A 22,611-nucleotide genomic window follows, 5' to 3' on the forward strand; every position below is an offset into this window, starting at 1 on the left:
ACCAGATGAGGGAGAGAAAGGTAGTAGTATGAATTTACAGAGAGTCTAGAACTGCTGAAACCAAGAACCATAATCCTGAAAGTAAAACCAGGGATTTCTCTTTCCCATCAATACACTCCCCACAACAATCTAAAAAATATTGTTTTTCTGTTTAAAAAAGCAAATGGCAGCATGTGGGTTGTGATGTCTTAGAAAGAGAACGTTAGTTCAGGGGAATGAATCCCACACTCCCAAAACATGACTTAGCAGGACTCATAACAGGAGTTGTCTGGCAGTTCAAAATGCTGAAATCGTTGGTGCTGCATTCAATTTTAAGTTTGGCTGTAAAAATATATTAGCAATCAGGACATGCATCAAGAATATGTAAATGAATAAAACAAAACTACGATTTGAAATATTTATTACATGAATAGTGCCATGGACAGCATTATGGAGGTGCCTTTATGTGCACATAGGCAAGTTCCATTTCAGTTCCCTTGGAACAGTTCAGAATGGCTCCAGCAGCAGAACAGATGGTCATTTTACTTATCCTTCCAGTCCTTTGGGGTGATTCTGCCAACTGGAGACAAATTCCAAGTAATTCCAGTCTGTGTTACAACCTGTACATAACAAAAAAGCTACATTAGTCCTCAAGTACATTAAACATTGTACATGGTCCAGAAGACAGCACTACGTGAAACCTCACTGATAAGTGTAGCATGCATTTAGTGGAATTATTTCATGTGACTGAATCAGAGACCTCCAATTGTTCTCCTAAAATTCATGCAAATATCAGACAGTGCTGCTGCTCTCATCAAAAGTGCCAGGCTGGGTCAAAGCAAGGTCCATCAAACCCAGCCTTCTGTCTCTGGTCAGCGGGCAGTCTGGGTCACAAGTACTCATCAAATCCCCAATAGTTGATCTTATTCCTGGGAGTGAGATAAAAGAAAAGTGCTGGCTGCCTCGTCTACCTAGCTAGTTACGGTTTATGGAGTTTTCCCTCAAACTTGTTCAATTCTCGTTTGAACCCCCATTGTTAGTTGCCTTGATCATGTCCTCTAGTAACAGATTTCACAGCTTGATCATGTACAGAGTGAAAAAATATTTCCTATGAATTGTTTTAAATCTTATGGTTGTTAGATTTATGGAGTGTCCTCTAGCGTTTGAAAGGGTAAATCATTCCATCCCACTCATGATTTTATAAATTTCAAACATGTCCCCTCAGACATCTCTTTACCAAGCTAAAGAGTCCTAATCTGTTTAGCCTCTCTCCATCAGGGAGCTTTTCCATCCCATTTATCATTTTTGTTCACTATGTCTTTGCTTGAGATGAGGTGACCAGAACCACACACAATACCGAAGGTGTGGTTGCACCATGGATCTATACCAAGGCATTAAGATATTCTCAGTTTTATTCTTTATTCCTTTCCAAATAAGTCCTAACATTCTATTTGTCTTTTTGACTACTGTCACATACCGAGACGAAGGTTTCAAGGTATCGTCCCACAAGGACACCATGGTCCTTTTCCTGGGTAGTGATTTCTAATACAAAACCCTGTATCATGTGCCTGCAATTAGGATTATTTTCCCTACATGCATTACTCTACATTCAATTGCATCTGCCATTTAGAAGTCCAGTCTCCTAGTTTTACAAGGTCCCTGCAGTTCTTCACAATCTGCCGCTGTGTTAAGGACTCAAAACGATTGTGTGTTATTTCAATACTCCCCTAAATAGTAACCTACAGTTGGGGAGCTCTAAAAAGATGCAATCAATCTACATCAAGAGTTTTGACCCATCCCCTCTGTATCAAATTATCAGTCTTCATACAAAATGCATCAGAGGCCTAAATTAATCCTCTATCATTTCATCAAACTTCCACTACATTACCAGCATTGTTTTTGACTCAAAACAAGTAAACTACACATTGTGCCTCTGGAGCGGACAAGCAAACCAAGAGAAATTGTTTAGGTCTGTATTTTTTGTTTATATATTGCACTGAATTCACATGGAATTAAAGCACAAACCAGTTGTAGGCGAGACCTTTTTACTGAGCTAATGTATCAGTGAGGAGCTTTCTAGAGTTTCTTTATTGACCTGATAAAAAGGTAACTGCAATTTCACTGGATTTAAATAGCACTCAGTAAGGTCTTAGCCACCCATAGCTACAACACAATTTAGTTTTTAAATCCAGAGTAATTGCACTGTTTCTTCACTGACATGATAAAGAGAGAGGACTCAAACGCTCATTACAGATGTATTCAGTCCAATAAAAAGCTCTCATCTACAACTTGTTTGCTGACCCTTAATGCCATATATTCAAGTGAACCAACACGGCAATCAATTCTTTGCTCACTGAATTCACATGAATTTTTAAAGACAGTTTTCATTTAGCAAATCATAACTAACTGGTCTGGGTGAATACTAATATCATATTGTACAGCAGTTTATTTAATGATACAAAGTTTGTAAAAACAGCCCTTGATATACGGAATGTTCTAAAAATGCCCTGAACATTTCTAAGCCTTTATATTTTTTGTTTGTATAAATACAAAGCTGTTTCATACGATATTCCACCAAGTATGTATTTCTAAAATTGTATTTAACGTTTTTCTAGACCAACATTGGTTGGAAACATCACATCGGGTTTAAGGTCAAAGACAGTGAAATACTTATCAGTTTCTTATTAAAGAGAAATATCAATCCACTTGCCTCCAGCTCGGGCAGTGTGTAGATTTTCTTGGCATGGGCAGATAAGCAGCACTGCAGAAAAGACGAGCACCTTCAAACCCAGTTGGGGGTTCAGAATAAGGAAGTGGTGTCACCTTCTGTGTCCCTGATCAGGGCTTGGCCTCATCTGGGACCCAGGATAAAAGCAGTCATGCCAAGCAGTTTAAGGGGAGTAGGAGGCACCTTTGGTGGTCATCTGGGACTGGGAGACATCTGAAGTGAGGTGAGGTGGGAGAAGGCAAGCATAAAAGAGCCAGAAGATCGTATCTCGGATGAGGGGGTGAAAGGCATCATTAGCTCCTATCTAGGCCTGGGAAGAGAGCGAGATGGCTGCTGGGGGAGGCAGGAACTTGGAGGAGAGCGAGGATTGTATCTCGGAGGGGTGGAGAAAATGAGGAGCGTGACAGAGCTGCGCTAGGGTGAGGCTGAGGGGATGGCTTGTACTCACTGTGGTTTCCTGCTTGTGCTCCCTCCACAAGTACAAAATGAATGAATCTCATCCCCGGTGAGCAAGTTCTAGAGAAAGCTTAGAATCAGACAGCTGCTATTGATTTCCAAAGAATAATCTGAGATGAAAGCTCAGTGGATATTCAGTCTCATTCCTGATTGCAGAAACATTTGCAAACACCCTTATCTCTGTCAAAACATTTCACTTTTTTCTGAGTTTGGAGATTTGCACCCATGTTCAGACTGCCCTATGAGCCGAGTCCCAAGTTTCTTGTGAAAGACTAAGATTCTGCAGCAAAAATGAGCAAATTATGTGGCAGGGTTTTCAAAGTTCCGGGGTAATTGTGAGACAAATTTAAATAACTTTGCATATATTTGCAATGTAAATGTTTCTTATGTTATAAAGTCGTTTCCTGGCATGTCTGTGTCCAGTTAATTTATTTTGTTCTTTATTAGCAGAAAAAGGATCTTTAATATTTAGGGCTGGGGAGGAACGGGGAGTGAAGGGATCTGGGAATGCAAAGAGGCGATCTCACAAGTGAGAAAGTAAGAAGGACTCTTAGGCAGGAGAGTTAGAGGCCCAGAAGGAGAAGAGGATGGGGGAGTTAGGGAAGAGAAATCAGGAATGGGGAGGAAGAGGAGGGAAGGAAGATCAGGAGGATTAGGGATGGGGGGAGAAGGAAGAAAGCCACATATCACTCCCCAACCCTCCTCTTACCCTTACCTCCCCCTCACACCCCAATAGCCCCCCCCCCCAGTCCTCTCCCTCACATCCACTTGCTCCCATGGTGATCCCCTCACACTGTCCAAATCAAGTCCAGTCTCATTCTCTCCCATCCCGCACAGTCCCTATTACTTTCTTCTCTCCCACCCCACCAGCCCCGTGATCCCTCAGTTCCTCTTCCATCCTCTCACTCATTATCCCTCATTTACTTTCTCCTGGCACTCACCCCTCATTCCCTTCCACCAAGCTCCCCTCACTCACATTTCCACAACACCCCTCTATCCATCCCCTCATTGTGTTATTCATTCCCCCACCCTTGAGTTTACTTCCTTACCCTCCCACAATCCTCTCAGTCAAACTCCTTCACTCCCTCCTTCCTGACCTTGGAACAGAAGCATCATTGGTAGGTGGGACCGTGCAGAGCTTTAACTTCCCCCCCCTCATCCTCAATGGCAGAAGAGAGGATCGACGACCGTGGCCTTGGACTGCATCCTTCTCCGCTCCCGGGACCTGGATGTCACGCTTTGAACTATTCGGGTACCAGCAGGGTAGCAGGAGGTTGCGGATTGGGACAGGGGTGGGGAGGGCATCAGAAGGAAAATAATGCCCCATCCGACAAGGAAACCAATGACCTCCTCTCTTCTTGGTAGGACCCGGCCCCAGGTCTCCCACAGCAATTTGGCTAGGATCGACCAATTCCACGACAAGGGACAAATTCTGCAGTTCTCACTCCAGCTGCAGGATTGTGGGCAACGAAAATACAACATCCAAGGGATGTGAACAGTGAAATCTGCAATGAGCACCTCCAAAAAATAAAAGCAGCCCATTATGCAGGTTCCAGATAGGCCTTCAAGTGCCTTTCCACCTCTCAGCAACCCCCTTGTAAGTTCACTCTCCAAACACTGAAGCCAAATTAGGGAACGCCAGCACCTTAACAAACGTTTTAAAGAAATCTCCGATAGATCTAGCAATGAATGAATATTAATTCAGCCTGCTAATACACAACTAAAATCATTTAAACCTCCAAAAATGTAATTAGTTCAATTTTATTCTTCTCTCTCCTTTTAATATGTCATCATATGCCACGTGCCCTGTTTTTGCCACCCAAGAATTAAATGCAAGGAAAGTTATTTTACACACCATTGGTTTGTATTTTAAGATGATCTTTCAGGCTTCTAAGATTGAGACTGGCTTCTTTGCACAGAAAAGAGCTGAATTGCTTCTGGGGTATAAAATTCATATTTTTCCTGGATGTTACTATCTTTCACAAACGCAGAGACAGAATTTGTAAATTTGAGACAAGCTATGTTATTGTGAAGGTGCAATATTGTATATGGTATTTAAGGAATTTGTGGTGTCTATACAGATCCTGAACTTTCTAACGAGTAAAAGGTGAGCTGGAAATTTTGCCTTGTAGGTCAATTATTTAAAAATTTTCAAATCTGAATTCCACACCCTTCAAAGTAATGTCAGCACATTGGTCTTCTCTTGATTTTTGGCACATAGGGTGAGGCGCTTAAGTATTTTGAAACTATTTGATTGCTGCCAGATTAGGATTTTGATTTGTGTTACTCAAGTAGAAAAACATTATGAAATTATGTTTAAGGAATTTTCCAACTACCAAAATGCTCTACAGTGATATTAATACTATTTTTACTTTAATTTTTGCAGGAACCATTACTGGAATATGACACAGGGGAAACAAAGATTAGTTCTCTTTCCATGCCAAACCATCTTCCCTCCAATTTTCTAATCAAAATCCACATTGTCAAGATGTGAATGCTCCTGAAGAAAATTTGAGAATCTGATTCCACCTTTCATTTCAAATTTCCAAAGTGCTAGAGGTGGAGATTTTCTTTTACAGAGGAACTCAGAATGCATGTGGTCTTTTTTCTTATTAAAGTTATTTGGAAAAAGTAAGAGCAACATACTTAATTTATTAAATTATCTGCAAAATAAGGTTCAATTAGGTCTTACCTGCTAACTGGCTTTCCTTAGGTCCTGACAGACCAGTAACCTGTGGGATTCTCCCTCCCACCAGCTGATGGGGGCAGAGTGCAAAAGCTTCCTCTCTGATGTCACTACCTGGCCCAGCAGAGGGGATGTCAGTAGTTTGCCAAAGCATGGCTTGTTGCTTGTAAGAACATAAGAAATTGCCATACTGGGTGAGAACAAGGGTCCATCAAGCCCAGCATCCTGTTTCCAACAGTGGCCAATCCAGGCCACAAGAACCTGGCAATTACCCAAACACTAAGAAGATCCCATGCTACTGATGCAATTAATAGCAGTGGCTATTCCCTAAGTAAATGTGATTAATAGCCATTAATGGACTTCTCCTCCAAGAACTTATCCAATCCTTTTTTAAACACAGCTATACTAACTGCACTAACCATATCCTCTGGCAACAAATTCCAGACTTTAATTGTGCGTTGAGTAAAAAAGAACTTTCTCCGATTAGTTTTAAATGTGCTGCTTACTAACTTCATGGAGTGCCCCCTAGTCCTTCTATTATCCGAAAGAGTAAAAAACCGATTCACATTTATCCGTTCAATACCTCTATCATATCCCCCCCCCCCCCCTCAGCCATCTCTTCTCCAAGCTGAAAAGTCTAACTTCTGTTTATTCGCAGCCTTACTGGACAATTAAAAGCACACACTAAATAATAGTCCCCAATAGTTAACTTTGCCACAATTCTTTTAAAAAAAGAAAATTTCCCAAGCAAGAGACTTGTATTCTTATTTCCAACATCCCCCCCCCCCTTTTTTTAAAAATTTTTTTTTTTTAAGGAGACTTATCAGCTCGTTACCAAGCCTGCTCCCTTGTCTGTCTTGTCCTCTCCAGGGTGGCATTTTTCCCTGGTATTACAGGACGCTGGTTCCCTACGTTCTGCAGTAATGGATCCAGGACATCACAACATTTTAAAAATAAAATAGATTCCTTAATCTCGAATACCTTACTGAAATCTAACCAAGAAATTAAAATGAAAGCAGAGGACGGGATTAATTGGAGCACTTTTGATTCTACCTCAGCAATAGATTAAAAATCTAAACCTGGCAGGTCACCCTATGGATGCCATGGCACTATCCCAATTACCGCTGCTATTGAGCCCAGGACCTGTAGTTATCTCCACATTTATTTTATTTATTTATTTATTTAAATTTCTTATATACCGGCATTCGCGATGGGAGTCGCATCATGCCGGTTTACAAATAACAAGGTGTGACAACAGAATAAATACTTAATAACTTAAAAACATTAACATGTGATAGAAGAATAAGGTAGCAGTTACAATAAAACAGGGATAAAATGCAACTTGGAATGAAGAGAAGGCAAAAGAGAGATTAACACTGAGATAACAAAAGAATGACCAAGGTAAATAGAACCAAGGTAAATAAACCTTGGGTAAATGACCAAGATGACCAAGAATGACCAAGGTAAATAGAACCAAGGTAAATAAACCCACATAAGGGAGTGGGGCTTCTAACAGGGCCTGCGCTTGCTCCTGCAACTTTCCTATCCTTCAATCTATTAGAATCACTCACCCTAACTTGGGTGCTGAAAAGTACCCTAAAACTAGCTCTCTGCTCTGTTCACCATCCAGCCCAATTTCTCCAGCACGTGAACTGTTCTCTCCTGAAGGGAGTCAGCTCTTATTAGCCAGTCATCTAGGTAAGGGTGCACTCTGACCCTTTCCTTAAGAAGGCCACCACTACTACCATCACCTACGTAAAAGGTCCTTGATGCTGTGGCCAGTCCAAAGGGGAGTGCCTTGAACTGGTAAAGCTGACTGGCGCTCTCGAAGCATAAGTAACATGGAAATCTCTCCTGAAGGGAATATGAATATATGCTTCTGACAGATCTAAGGCTGCCAGGAATTCCATCCTCACGGCCGACTTTACTGTAGCCAGTGATTCCAGGTGGAAATGGGGGAACTACCGAGGTCCTGTTTACTCGCTTTCAGTCCAGCACAGGCCGAAAGCTTCCTTTGTTCTTTGGTAATAGGAATAAATTAAACATATCCCCATGTCTTTCTGACCAGGCAGTACTGGGATAATGGCTTGCAGCTGAACTAACCTGTCTGACATCTGCATGACCACGACTCCCCTGCTTGCCTTGTATGGGAGGAAAGGAAGAAATCTTCTAAAGAGGAATCTTAATTTTGGGTGATATCCTTTGCTTATAACAAAGTACCAGTGGGTCTTGGATATTTTGGCCCACTCCTGATAAAAAGATCTGCATCCTGCCCCCTACCCGGGGAATCATGGAGTGGGCCTGCTCCCCGTCATTGTGTGGTTTTGTCACTAAAGGGGACTCGGGGGTTTCTCTTCCTTCGGAAATCTCCTATCCCTCCAAAAGGGTTGAGATCTGCCTGGGTGAGAGACCTGGCCTCTACCACCCTTCTGACTGTACTCCCTGGGCCACTGTCTCCAGTTACCTCCCCTCGCAAAGCCTCTGGGCTGTTCTTCCTTTGGAGCCTCAAGCCTCTCTAGGTCTTCTCCAAACAGAAATATAGCAGAATGATGAATCTAGGCCTGAGTCTGTACCTGAGGCAATGGAAGATAAAGGACTTACCCAAGGTCACAAGGAGCAACAATGGGATTTGAACTCTGGTTTCTCTGCTTTGTAGCCTGCTGCTCTAACCGATCAGCTATTGCTAGTTCACATTAATTAATAAGCCTGTAATTCATTAATCAGTAGACGTCTACCTTGCTTCCTCAACACTATTATCATGGACTCCACAAAGATACTCTTAGATTTATTGTGGGAAGTTAAATCTTGATATAGTTTGGGGGTCAGCTTGTTATTCTAAACCTGATAAGATTTCACTATAAAAGCATCCAGTCCCAGTGACATATGAGGAGTTACGAATGTCATAGCTTTCTGAATTTCCTTTTCTGTAATTATTTACTTTTTCCCCTTCACATTTTACTGGGGCTCATCCAATATATTAAGACAAATTGTTATATGTTACAGATGGAATCTACCACTCTTTAATTTGGAAATGATTGGACAGATGTAAATTGGTCAGTGCTTAACCAACATTCTGTGGGTGGGAAAGGAAGGATCCCCTTAAATATGCTTGAACTGCCTTTTGAGAAAATTAGGATGCTTATTGTAATGAAAGGGTGGGATGCAGGGATACTTCTTGACTCACTTACATTAAAAGCACAAATTAAGATGGCAATTAAGCCTGATTACATGTTCCCTGCAGTCTATAGTTCTTAAATGATGGGACCAGAAGCTAATTCTGACTTGAGGAACACAATTGTCTAAAAGTAACACAAGGCTTTATGAAAGCCAGAAGAGAATTTGGATGGTTCACTATACAACACCTTATGCATCAACATCGATACTTTTAAACTGAATTCTTTGTTTAATCGGCAGCCAGTGGAACACCTTTAATTTTGGAGAATTCTATCATGATGTCCTGCTCCTATAAACACCTTTACTAAGAGAGCACCCCCACACATTGTAACAAAATCTCCTTTCACAAACCATGCGCCATGGAAGACCTCATCTCTGCTTGCGACAATTTTACTGACAACCTAGACCTCACCAACCCCGATGCTGTCCTTTCTTCCCAGAACAAGCTCACCACTACCATAGCCAATGAAATTTGCCCTATCAATAAAGAAATACACCACTCTCAGTCAGCTAAAAAACCCCGGTACATCACTGATCTAAAAAAATGACCTTAGAAGTAAAGAAAGAACCTGGCGCAAAAACCCTACCCCTAAGCAAGCAGCCATTTACAAATCTACACTACACGCCTACACTCTCTACCCTCCAAACTAAGCGCGATTATTACTCTGCAAAAATCCATAATTACCCATTCAACGCAAATGCTTTATTCTCGTATGTGGTAGAACTCACTAAATCTACCCCCCCCCCCCCACCACAGATGAACAAGACAATAGCAAATGCAAAGAACTTGCCCTCTATTTCAAAAATAAATATCAAACCTCCTCCTCCTATGCTTCCCTTCCAACCCCTCTCCAGCCAATCCGCTCCCCAAAATCCCAACCTCAGCTTCGAGTTTCTCGACTTAACCTCCACCAAGGAAATCGAATCCATTTTAAAAACATCAAAACCCGCCTGCACACACCTCTGACACTGTCCCCACTAAACACTCCTTTCCATTCCCTCCATCATCGCGAAACCCCTGTCAGACACAATCAACTGCTCCCCATGGCAAAGTCCCAGACCCCCTCAAACTTGCTGTTGTCAAGCCTCTTCTAAAAAAAAAACCCATCCTTGACCCCACCAACCCTTCAAACTACCGTCCTCTCTCTAACCTTCTCTTCATATCTAAAATTATGGAAAAGATAGTCAATTTACAGCTCTCTGACTATCTGGAAGACCATAATATTCTCCACCCCTCTCAATTTGGCTTCAGAGTCTCGTAACACGGAAAGCCTCTTACTTTCACTGACTGACACTCTCCTCAAGGGCATGGACCACAGCAATCCTTTATCCTGGTCCTTCTTGACAATTCATCTGCCTTCGACACTATCAGTCACAAAATCCTCCTCACCCACCTGAGATTGGCATCTCAGGCACAGCCATCCACTGGTTCTCTTCCTACCTCAATAATAGAGGCTACGCTGTGAAAATTGCAAATTCTGAATCCTCACACATCCCCCTTACCCAAGGCGTCCCACAGGGCTCTTCACTATCCTCCACGCTCCTTAATATATACCTGTTACCGCTCTGCCACCTCCTCTCAACCTTGGTCTAAGTTTTTCTATATGCAGATGAGGTCGAAATCCTCATCCCTATCCAAGTATTCCTCCCCAAATCTCTTAAGTTTTGGGAAACATGCCTCACCTCCATTAACTCCCTACTCTCTAACCTCCACCTTGCTTTAAACTCCTCCAAAACTGAACTCATCATTTCAAATCACCCTGACTGGACGCCATCATCTGCTTGTCACCTCACCTTCCCTCAAATGCTTTTCCCTACTTCACGCGAGATCTCGATGTCTCCCTAAACCACCAATTAAACTTCAAAAACCAACATTAACACAATCATAAAGGGAGGATTTTTTCAAGCTCTATATCCTCAAAAAACTTAAACCTCTGCGCCACTCGCAGACTTCCACACAGTCCTGCAAGTGAAAATGCTTTCTAAAATGGATTATTGTAATTCCTTACTTCTAGGCCTCCCTACTCTACTATTAGACCCCTGCAAATGTTACAGAATGCTATGGCAAAGCCGACATCACCCCTATTCTTAAGGTACTCCATTTGCTTCCCATCTCCTCCCGCATCAGATACAAAAACCCTCACCATTATTCACAACTCCCTGCACAACCACAATCACTCCTGGCTTGAGGATGCTCTTCGATTCCGCTCCTCCAATTGTCCTATTAGAACCGCACTTTCAGGAACCCTCTACACCCCTTCCCTTAAATGTGCTCACCACACCTCCACCAGGGAAAGAGCCCTATCCATTGCAGGCCCCTCCCTCTGGAACACTGCGCCACTTGAGCTCCAACTAGAACCATGCATTCGGAAATTCAAAACAGGGGTAAAAACATGGCTCCTTAAATGGCCTACCCTGATCCAGATCCTAAGTAGTCCCCCTGCTCCCTCTACTCCTTCAGAGAAAGAGCCCTTGTCATTAATGTACTCATAGCCTTCTCCTTTATTCCTTTAAATATACTCTGTTTTGCCTACCATTTCTCTTCACCTCCTTATTTACCCCCATTTATACCCTTTTCCCCTGTCCTTATACCCTACCTTTTTTCCCTATCGTAACCCTTATACCCCTTTTATTTACCCCCCTCCGCTATCCTTTAAACCTTACTTTTCCCATAGCAAGCCTGCTAGTCTATATATAGTTGCCTTTCTGAACGTATAATTTGTAATGTCATATATAGTGTCTCCTGTATGTACTAGTTAAAGTAATGTATATTATTGCATATAATACTTTCTGGAGTGTATAATTTATATAAGGTTATCCAGTGTATAAGGTTATACACAGTCCCTTACTGAGTGTATAATTTTGCATTGCTACTTATTATGCTCTCCTGTTTTCCCATCAGGTACTGTTTCTTTTCTCCTCTTCCTGTTTTTCCCTCTTCTCTCGCTCCTTCTCTCTTCCTATCTGCTCCTTCTCTCCCCACCCTGGTTTTTTGTAATCTCCTCCTTCAGTTATATTGTAAACCGGCATGATGTACCCACGAATGTTGACATACAAAAGCTAAAAAATAAACAAACACCCTTACTAAGAGAGCTCCTATACACACCCTAACTGGCCGATACAGTAAAAGTCTGCGGGAGAGCAGGCAAACGCCCACTCTCCTGGCGTGTGCACAGGCCACTCTCCTGCGCGCGTCCAATAGAGGGTTAACAGCGCGCTCCGAAGCGCACTGTACTATATCGGCCCGTAAGAGAGCTCTCCTATACACACCCTTACTAGAGAGCTGCAGTATTCTAATTTAGATAATACCAAGACTTGGATCACCACATGCCAGTGACAAAAAGGTAGAGCTTTAGCAGCACTAGCATGGTTTTTTTAAATTTAAAAAAATGCCAACTTTTCCCATTGCAGGCCCAATCAGGTGGAACTACTTGGAAAATAATTTATAATGCGAAGGTGATTATATTGCTTTCATGAAGAGGTTAAAACTGTTTTTCCATCAGGCTTACAGGTAAATTATATGCTTTTAGAAGTTTATTTTTAATAGATATGTTTGTGTTATAGTGTTATCTGTTTATTTCATTATGAAAAGTTGCTATGTAATCTGCAGAAGTTGTACAATATTTATTCTTAAGCTTTTTAAATAAAAATCAATAGCACTTACATATGACCAAATGGAAACACAGAATAATGCCCCCGAAACCAGGATCACATTGCCATATTTATCATGAAAGTCAGGGCCATTTTTGTGATGACACTGCCGTGATGCAATCCGCTGAATGCCACGAGCTGAAACAAAACAAGAATTAAAATCTGGTAACAAGTAATGGACTTCACAAAACTGTGTCCAAGTACCAAGCTTCAAGAAATGTTCTGGGTTATTAATACCAAGACAAAACATATTAGAGCACCAGGATTAAAGATTATATGGCATGTTGAGTGTTTCTAATGCAGACATACCCAATGCACATCCAAAAGTAATAGGAAGCTAAACCTTCTGGCCAGTGCAGACTCTGAGGTGGCTGCACATTAAAACTTTTATTCAGCAGAAAAAGGAGACAACAGGCAACCGCTGACCCATTTGTCTTTAATTTACAAGCAGAGCTAAGATGCATGTCAGCTTCATTCAGTTTGGCACACTAGAAGCAAACCAGGTGTCGCACTAACCTTCTAATGTGATATACCATCAATCTTTTAATTTAATCTGTTTTTATGAGAGATGCTAAAGGGCATCAGGCTGATCATCACTGTCCTAAATCCACCTGAGGCCAACTTTGGCAAGAGGTGGATATCAAATGTCCATACATCAAATAAATGAACATTCCCTCTCCCTAATTTTGCTTTCAATTTTATTGTAAAGTGTTTTACCCTACTGGTGTGAAAGCCAATCTTTAGGGCCAGATTTAAAATACAGGCTTATATGCACATCAGCAGCACAAAAGTCCATCTGCATGCCTAAAAAGCTTCTCAGTGTGGCTAATACCTGGAAAACCAGAAGCCTATTAAAAAATAAATAAAAATTCCAGTGCAGATAATTATACCAAAATTAAAAAATAACCCTCAAGCATTTAATAGAGGGCAATATTGATATTCAAACATTGTAAAAGATAAATTACAACCCTAGGTCCATTAGGGAAAAAAAAAACCCTCTTTCCTTTTTTTTTGTAACAGATCAGGACCGCAGGTGGCACACCGTACTAAGAGGGGGTGCTCTTCAAGTTTTTCTCTGTCTCCATCTACTGGAAGGGAGGAAAACCCAGCAGTCTGGACTGATCCAGGTACAGACCCAAAAAACAGCAAGGCAGGCGATCTAACAAAGCCGTGAGGAAACAAGACATAGATGCCCAAGGAAATCTTTGCCAAATCTTTATTGGGTGGAGACGTGTTCATTAAAAATGGCATCTATTTCTTTGCTGATCCAGGTACATACAGGGAAATATGGCTTAAGTGTGCTCAGTGGGCAAAAAAACAAAGAGCGCTAAGTATTATAAGAAATGGAATGGAAAATAAAACAAGCTATCATGATTTTCTGTACAGACCCATGGTGTACCACACTGAGTAGCATGTGTGATTCTGGTCATCACATCTCAAAAAAGATATAGCAGAACTAGACAAAGTGCAGAGAAGGGAAACAAAAATCAGATGGAGTAGAACGGTTCCTTTAAGACAGTGGTTCTCAACCTTTCTAATGCCGTGACCCCGAAATACAGTTCCTCATGTTGCGGTGACCCCTCGCCCCGCCCTCGCCCCGTGAGGGCGGGGCTTTGGTCATATGGGGGCGGGGTTATGGATGGGGTTGGATTTTAGTGCATACTTATTTATTATGACATTTATAAACAGAACCACCATTCCTCATAAAACAATAAAATTAAGAAACATAAAGCATCAGTTATAATAGTAAAACCATACTAATAAAAGAATATTTTAAAATTACTGATAAATAGAATTTCTATTAATTAAAATCATATACATTTTTATAATTTCCCAAACACCAATAATATTTCAAAACAGCACATATATCAAATAACACCCAATAATTAAAACTAATAAGGATTTTAAAAAGCCCCTGCTGTCCATACATGGGAGCTCTTGATTTCCAGTCACCCTGATATTGCCCAGGATTAGGAGGTTATCCTCTCTCTCTCACACATACACTGTCACATACATACACATTCATGCTCTTATACCCACCATAACCTCTCACAGACACTGATACACTCTCAGGCTCTAAGACACTCTCTCCCCCCCACACACACACACTCTTACCCCTGGATTTCTCATACACACTCATGCTCTCACTCTTACTGGCTCCCTCACAACCTCAGAGCCTCTCAGATAAAACTCTATGCAGCAGAAATAATGCTGAATGTTGAGAATTGTGTTATGCAGACTAATCTGGAAAATGCACTAATTTCTACATGAGTCATAATGAATCAGTCCTCAGCTGCAGGCATCAATTGATTATCCTGGCTCCATTTAATGTTTGCCAAATACAGTTCATGTGTAACAGCAATCCTAATTCTCCACCAGATCAAGCTGATTTCACATCCCACTTCATACTTTGTCACCTCCAGCTGAGTCAAACAATTAATCTAATTACTGCCACGTGGCTATTGGGGAGGCACTGATTGCTGCTATTGGCACTGAAGCCCATTCTGCTGCCTCCTCTGTGCAGGCCCGTGGGTTTCCACTTCCTCCATGTTGATCTCGTACATTGTGAGATCCGCCATAGAGAAAGTGCCACTCTTGCACATTCCCAAAGATTACATGTGCCAATCAGTAAAAAGTAATTTATTTTTTTTTTACATCTGCTTCCCTTTCTAATTTTTTGCCATTTCCTTTTATATTGCCTTTTTTCTATTTCTTTTCTCTCCACCTGTCTTCTTCCCTCAAACACACAGTCAGGTTCTCATTCTCACATGCATTTCTCTCTCACACACACATACACAGGCTCTCACTGGCACAGGCTATCTGAGTCTCACACACAGGCTCTCTCACACCCCACATGCTGCCTTGCTCAAGCACAGGCTCTCACTCTTACATGCTGTCTCTTTCACACACACAGAGGCTCTCACATGCTGTCTCTGCAAACACACACAGTCTCTCAACTCATCTCATACTCGCACACACCTCTCTCTCACCTCTGGGCCTCTTCTTTACGGGTTGCCACAGGATGGGCTCTGCAGTGGCCCTAGTCTTCCCGGCCCCGCTACTCCTCTTCTGCACGTGGCTGAAGCGCCTCTTCTACCCACGCGGCTGACGCGCCTCCTCCTTCCTCCCCGTGCGGCTCCGGCAACATTTGTCTTCCGGGGCGGGGGCAGGAAGGAAAGTAGGAGGAGCACCTGCAGTGGCTGATACACCTCCTTCCAGCTTGCGCGGCTCCAGCAACATACGTCACTGCGACGCGCTAGCTTTTTGGGCCATGTCTCTTCCCTTTTGGGGTTGGAGGAGGCAGGTCGCCAGCTTCGCCCCGCAGCAGCTGCGGCGCCGCGGACCGGCAAAAAACCCCAACGGCCCGGTACTGGTCCGCGGACCTGCTTTAGGCGACCCCTGCGTTTTGGTCGTTCGACCCCCGCCGGGGTCGCGACCCACAGGTTGAGAACCGCTGCTTTAAGAAGAAAGACTGAGCAGATTAAGACATTTCAGCTTGGAAATGACAGGGTGGGGATATGATAGAGGCTTATAAAATTGTGTGGTACGGAACAAGTTTAATAGGAACTATGGTACTATAACTGAGGGACACTCCATGAAACTGGTGACAGATCCCTTTCCTCACTCACTCTCACGTACACTACTCGCCACTTCTGGCCTCATTTAGTATGAAAGATAATCTCCAAAGCCAATGGAAATCCCAATACTTTATTCAATATAGTCAAAACCATTAATCACTCCACATAACGAAAACTTCGCAGATCATGATACAATATTTTGCAATAAAATCGCCAATCACTTTAAAACAAAAGTAACCAACATTTCCATAGAATTTTCACAACTGCCCTATCCCACCTCTGTCAAGAAAGAACCTAATTATCAATGGTCCGAATTTACCCCGGTCTCTGACCAGTTCAATTCAAACTATAATCAGCAAACCAAAAACCCTCGAATTCACCTTACAATCCTTGTTCAGGAGCCTTTTTCAAAGCTATTGGTCATCATTGCATACTCTTTTCTTAGTAGTCTAGTTAACCAATCGTTAGAAGAAACAGGACAATTTCCATCTAATCTGAAAAAAAAACATCCATTTTACCTATTCTAAAATCAAAAAACAAAAGGTACAGCCGATCTCAATAACTACAGACCTATTGCCTCCCTCTCATCACTAGCTAAACTAATAGAATCTGCAGTTTTACATCAACTTTCCGACTTTTCTATCCGAAAATAACATTCTCCACATAACCAGCACGGCTTTCAGAAAGGGACACTCTACAGAACCACTTCTTCTATCTACCTTTGACACACTTATTTCGGGCATTTGATTCATACACAGATATATTATAGTATTTTTAGATATTTCAGCAGCATTTGATACGGTCGATCACCAAATTCTCATTTCAGGTCTACAAGCAATAGGCATCACTGGAACAGTATTAAGCTGGTTTCATCTTTTCTTACAGATCGCCCTCAACAAGTTAATATCAACCATTCAATCCTCCACTCCCTACACAATTCCATCCGGCGTTCCCCAAGGATCATCACTTTCTCCCATACTATTCAATATATATCTTCTTCCGCTTTGTCATATTTTATCTTCACTCAAACCTACAATTCAAAATTATGCAGACGACATTCAATTTCTTGTCCCCTATAAAACTTCCTGGTCCGATACTCTATCATTAGTCTCACTCTACCTATCCACCATAACTCTTGGCTATCTCATAATCGCTTTAAAATTAAATCCATCAAAAACCGAACTAGTTCACTTAACATCCATTACAGACTCCTCTATAGGCCCACCATCTCATTTTACCTTCAATGGTTCAACCATCCCAATTAATTGTCATGCCATAAATCTAGGTTGTAACTATAATACAGACTATCCATGAAACCAACAAATTTCCTCTCTAACAAAGAAATCATTCTATAATTACAACTTCTGAAACATCTTTGTCCTCTTCTTTTCTATCGTGATTTCAGAACTGTCCTTCAATCTCTTATCTTCTCTGGTTTAGACTATTGTAATGTACTTTATCTAGGTCTATCTGATTCATCAATTCACCACTACAATTAGTTCAAAATAGTGCAGCTCGCTTATTATCCGGGTACCTCCATTCGCAAATCACATTACACCTATCTACAATCTCTTCACTGGTTACCCATAAAATACAGGATAAAATACAAAGTACTCTCAATCATTCACAGCTTAATTATAACTCTTCCTCCACCTGGCTTTGCACCTTACTCCGCATTTACAAACCCACCCGACATTTAAGATCACTTACTCAAACATCTCTTAGACATTCCATCACCACGACAGGCTAGATTAGATATTACCAGGAAAAGAGCTTTTTTCAGTAGCGGACCATCTCTCTGGAACTCTTTACCCAACCCTCTCCGTTAATATCAAATCCTTATCATTCAAAAAAGCTTTAAAACATTCTTTTTTCAACAAGCATTTAATACTCATATAAGCATTTCCCCGATCAAAAATGAAGTTCTCATCTCCTCAAATTTCACCCATCAGACACATATTACCTCAACTTTCCACCCAATCATCCCATCTGCTTTCTTCTTAGGATATTTTAATCCGATAATTTGCCACACCCCCCCCCCCCCCCCTCATCCCTTTTACCTTCCCTATTCTGATTACCCATGCATGTTACCATATTATTTTTTTTAGTTAATAATTTCTTTTTTAACTAGCAATTATCTAGCTACTTAGCTAAAATTTAGTATTTTATTGTTTATTTAGTTATATTTTATTTTCACTTTATTTTAACTTGTTGTTAAACAGTTTTGACAAAAATTTTTATTTTAAAAAGCGGTATATAAATACTTTTAAATAAATAAAAAGAAATAAACTATAGACTGCATACCCCATCTGATCCCCTCTTATTCCAAGCACACACACACACTACCACCTTCCTCTCCCACAACACACCACCTATAATATCCTTCCATGACATACATACACATCCTCTCTAATTCACTCATTCTGCGCGCACACTCCACCATCCTCTCCCACAACACACCACCTATAATATCCTTACATGACATACATACACATCCTCTCTAATTTCACTCATTCTGCGCGCACACTCCACCATCCTCTCCCACAACACACCACCTATAATATCCTTACATGACATACATACACATCCTCTCTAATTCACTCATTCTGCGCGCACACTCCACCATCCTCTCCCACAACACACCACCTATAATATCCTTACATGACATACATACACATCCTCTCTAATTCACTCATTCTGCGCACACACTCACCATCCTCTCCCACAACACACCACCTATAATATCCTTACATGACATACATACACATCCTCTCTAATTCACTCATTCTGCGCGCACACTCCACCATCCTCTCCCACAACACACCACCTATAATATCCTTACATGACATACATACACATCCTCTCTAATTCACTCATTCTGCGCACACACTCCACCATCCTCTCCCATCCATAACCCTTCCCTAACTTTCACCTCCAGGTCTCCTCCAAAACCCACTCCGAAGTTGCCTTTCCCTCCTCACCCATGTGTGCTTAATCAAACCTCTAATTCAGAGGCACCTCAAGCTGCTGCTTCTTTCAGTGCAGTCCAGGGCCCGAGTGTTGTATTTTGAACTATGGGGGCTGCCATAGTGCAAAACAATTTAAAAGCAAGACACTGTAGCTCCGGGCTGCACGGGAAGAAGCCGTCGCTGTCTGGGGCACTGCATTGGTGCTGTTTTACACTGTTTTAAAAAGTTTGGATTTAGCACACACAGGTCAGGAGGGAAGAAATAATGTACCCACCACTGCTACTTTAGCCCCTGGTATCCCACAGCAAATCCACAAAGGAGGTGGCCAGATTAAAGCAGAGTTTAAGAAAAAGATTTGAACAAGTTTCTGGAGGACAAGTTCATGAATAATCATTAGCCAGATATATCTGAATGTGTCTACTGCTACTGCTGTGAGCAATATGGAAAGGATTTTCCTTTTGGGATCTGCAAGGTACTATTGACCCAGTCTGGCCAGTGCCAGAATAGGAAGCTAGGTTCAATGGACTATTGGTCTCCACCCAGCATGGCTTGACATTCTTAGGGGTTGCACTTTTTTTTTTTAATACAATTTAAAAAAAAAAAGGCTATAAATCTAATTGTAAAGTAACAGAAAGCTAATGTATATGCACCATGTCACAAGACGTGCCTGACATAGCCTCTTCAGCATTACATTCTCCTCTGTAATGTAATGTTACATGCTGTTAAGTTTTGCTTGAATTATTGCGGGTGTCTTTTTCCATCTTATGTCTCTGAGCACATTCATTTCCTGAAGAAAATCTAACTCTTCCAGATGATACATTACCCTCTTTCACAGAGGATGAGTCTCCCTGGGCTACTGCCCAGAAGGGAAGGATTTCCTCAATCCAGCAAGCTATAGTAGCCCGCAAGGCTGGCTCTCCCTGTCTAGGGTCATCGTTAAGGACAAATAGGTAATCTGACTTCCGCAAAAGCTCAGTAATCTTCCAGATTCATGACAATATGTATCTTGACAACCAACCAAGGATCACAACAAAGGATACTACTCTGCATCTCTCTTTTTAGCCAGAGACAGCAGGGAGATGGTCTGATTCAAGTGAAACTCAATGACCACCTTCGTTAAAAAGGAAAACTAACTACACTGATGTACCGCCCCTGAGAGTCACCTAGAGAAAGGGGGCAAAGTTGGGGAAAAAATGCACTGGGACTAAAGAATATTGCTCTTTTACTTGTTAAAGAACCACAGTTCTTAGAAATGACATATCAATTGAATCCAATTACTGAGAAAAGCGGATCAAACTGAATAAATTATATCTGCCCATTTCCAGTTGATACTTGTAGTTTGCCCTACCTCCTTTGGAACACATGATTTCATTGATTCTAATAATAAACCGACACGATATGTACTATTACATGAACATCGGTATATAAAAGCCTTTAAATAAATAAATATGAAATTGTAACTAGCAGCCATTAAGACACAATCAATTTATCTCCAGCATCAAATAACGAGGAACCTTAGTAGTCTGCGAAACCTTTTGAAGTCCAAAAAAAAAAAAAATGATGATGTGCCACATGGGCTGTCGAGATCTCAGGTCCCATATTCAGATACCACTACTAGAGCTACACTAAAAATGTTTAATCTTTCAAATGTACAAAAAAAAAAAAAAGCACAGTAACAAAACACATGGGTCTTATGGATTTGGAGCCCTTGAACTTCAGTGTAACGTCACTAGCGCCTGATAAAAGCTAACACTGTACAGTACATGTGTTTTAATGTGAAGTCCTGAAGTTCACAGTAAACCTATTTCATTAAAGGTGATAACCAGAAGCTAATAAAATTCTGAAAAGGGCAGCAGTTTCCAATTTAACCTTTAAAAAAAATGGTCACTCCTTGTCTTGAAACTAAATCTTATCTCCATCATTGATTCGCATTTCACTGGTAAAATCCACAGGTAAACCCTAATACAAAGTCCTTTTCACGCAGGAAGAAACCTTATCCGAAGTCGTTCTCAGCCTACGGCTACACACTTGTTTCAACTCAGTGCCAGTAACTCCTAACGTGGCCTGGAGACAACATAAGACCATGCCATACTGGGTCAGACCAAGGGTCCATCAAGCCTTCCAACAGTGGCCAATCCAAGTCACAAGTAGCTGACAAGAACCTAAACTTTAGATAGATCACAAGCTACTATTGCTAATTAATTACCGTCATAGTAGTTTATGGATTTACATAAGAACAGTGAAATCAGACCATCACCCCCACGCCTTTCCTTTGACCCACAGGCCTCTACACACTGCCCTTAGACTGGAGTCCCAAAAGGGAGATTTGCTGGGCAGGGAAGAGGAAGAACCTTTGAGGAAAGAAAAAAAACAAGCAAAGGAGGAGCGCCTTGGACAAGAGGGGACCCAAAACTGCACCCCTGGCTCCTCTTTCGGTAAAAAGGTCACTTTTAGTCCCTCTTCCCTGGTCCGAAACGCTCCCCGGACAAAGAGCCGGGAAACAGAAGGAGCTGCCTTCTCTTCCCCTTACCTGTGACAGTCAGCGCCGACTTAGCCAAAGGAAACATAATTCCCACACAAGGACGTTAGCAACGACCGCGTCTCCGATACCCTTCAAGAGACCGAAAAATAAATCCAAAATGGCTTCCGCGCGCGCGCGCGGTCTATACCGGAAATTCCGGGCGCGCGCGCGGTCTATACCGAAAATTCCGGACCCGCGCCCGCCCTGAAGCGGAAGCTCCTGGCCCGCGCTCATTTTTCTAGTGCCGATTTGCGCGGACCCTAAATAAATTCGCCCGGACTCTAAATAAATCCGCCCTTGAGGGTTCCCATTACAATGCGCGGTTGAAACAAATGAAGGAAGGGAATAAATGTAGTTTTTCTTATTTAAAAAAAAAAAAAAAAAGGCGATGCACATGCTGGGAAATGTAGTTTTAGGTCACAGCCTTTGGCATAGTAGGGTAAACGAATCATAAATATTTTTATACGCTCAGTATTTTCACAAGCGGGATACATTTTTTCAATCAGAATTTTTTTTTTTTTTTGCGTTGTATGTCACATTCGTGCAATCAAGTATGCTAGCAGAGAGACTTTCTTTTATGAAGCCGAGTAAGATTGAGTTTTTAGCGTTACAAATCAGCCCTGACAATCAGCACGGACAATGTGGAAAGAAGTCGAAAACCAGACTTACATGGAAGCCTAATTATATCATTAAAATTTGTAGCCTATACTGCCGCCAATAAACATTTAACTAAGCTACTTGAAACCTTTTGCTCAGCTGTGTCAGGATGGCCGAGTGGTCTAAGGCGCCAGACTCAAGGAGTGTAATCCTTACCCGATGGGTGTTCTGGTCTCCGAATGGAGGCGTGGGTTCGAATCCCACTTCTGACA

At 41.7% G+C, this 22,611-nt stretch overlaps 1 protein-coding gene and 1 non-coding gene across 2 annotated transcripts; one reads left to right on the forward strand and one right to left on the reverse strand.

Moving 5' to 3' along the window:
* Positions 1-383: 383 nt before the first annotated feature.
* Positions 384-21,909, reverse strand: LOC115094519 (cytochrome c oxidase subunit 7B, mitochondrial). The gene is made up of 3 exons (XM_029607648.1): positions 21,752-21,909; positions 12,688-12,812; positions 384-599 (listed from the first exon to the last, which is right to left on the reverse strand). Exons 1-3 carry the CDS (start codon positions 21,786-21,788, stop codon positions 522-524), a joined length of 240 nt encoding a protein of 79 aa, XP_029463508.1. The 5' UTR covers positions 21,789-21,909; the 3' UTR covers positions 384-521.
* A 593-nt stretch (positions 21,910-22,502) lies between these two features.
* TRNAL-CAA lies at positions 22,503-22,611 on the forward strand. Its single transcript has 2 exons — positions 22,503-22,540; positions 22,566-22,611. It is a non-coding gene; the product is annotated as a tRNA-Leu (tRNA).

The sequence above is a fragment of the Rhinatrema bivittatum genome, chromosome 6 (genome assembly GCF_901001135.1).
Source record: "Rhinatrema bivittatum chromosome 6, aRhiBiv1.1, whole genome shotgun sequence".
Lineage (NCBI taxonomy): Eukaryota > Metazoa > Chordata > Amphibia > Gymnophiona > Rhinatrematidae > Rhinatrema > Rhinatrema bivittatum.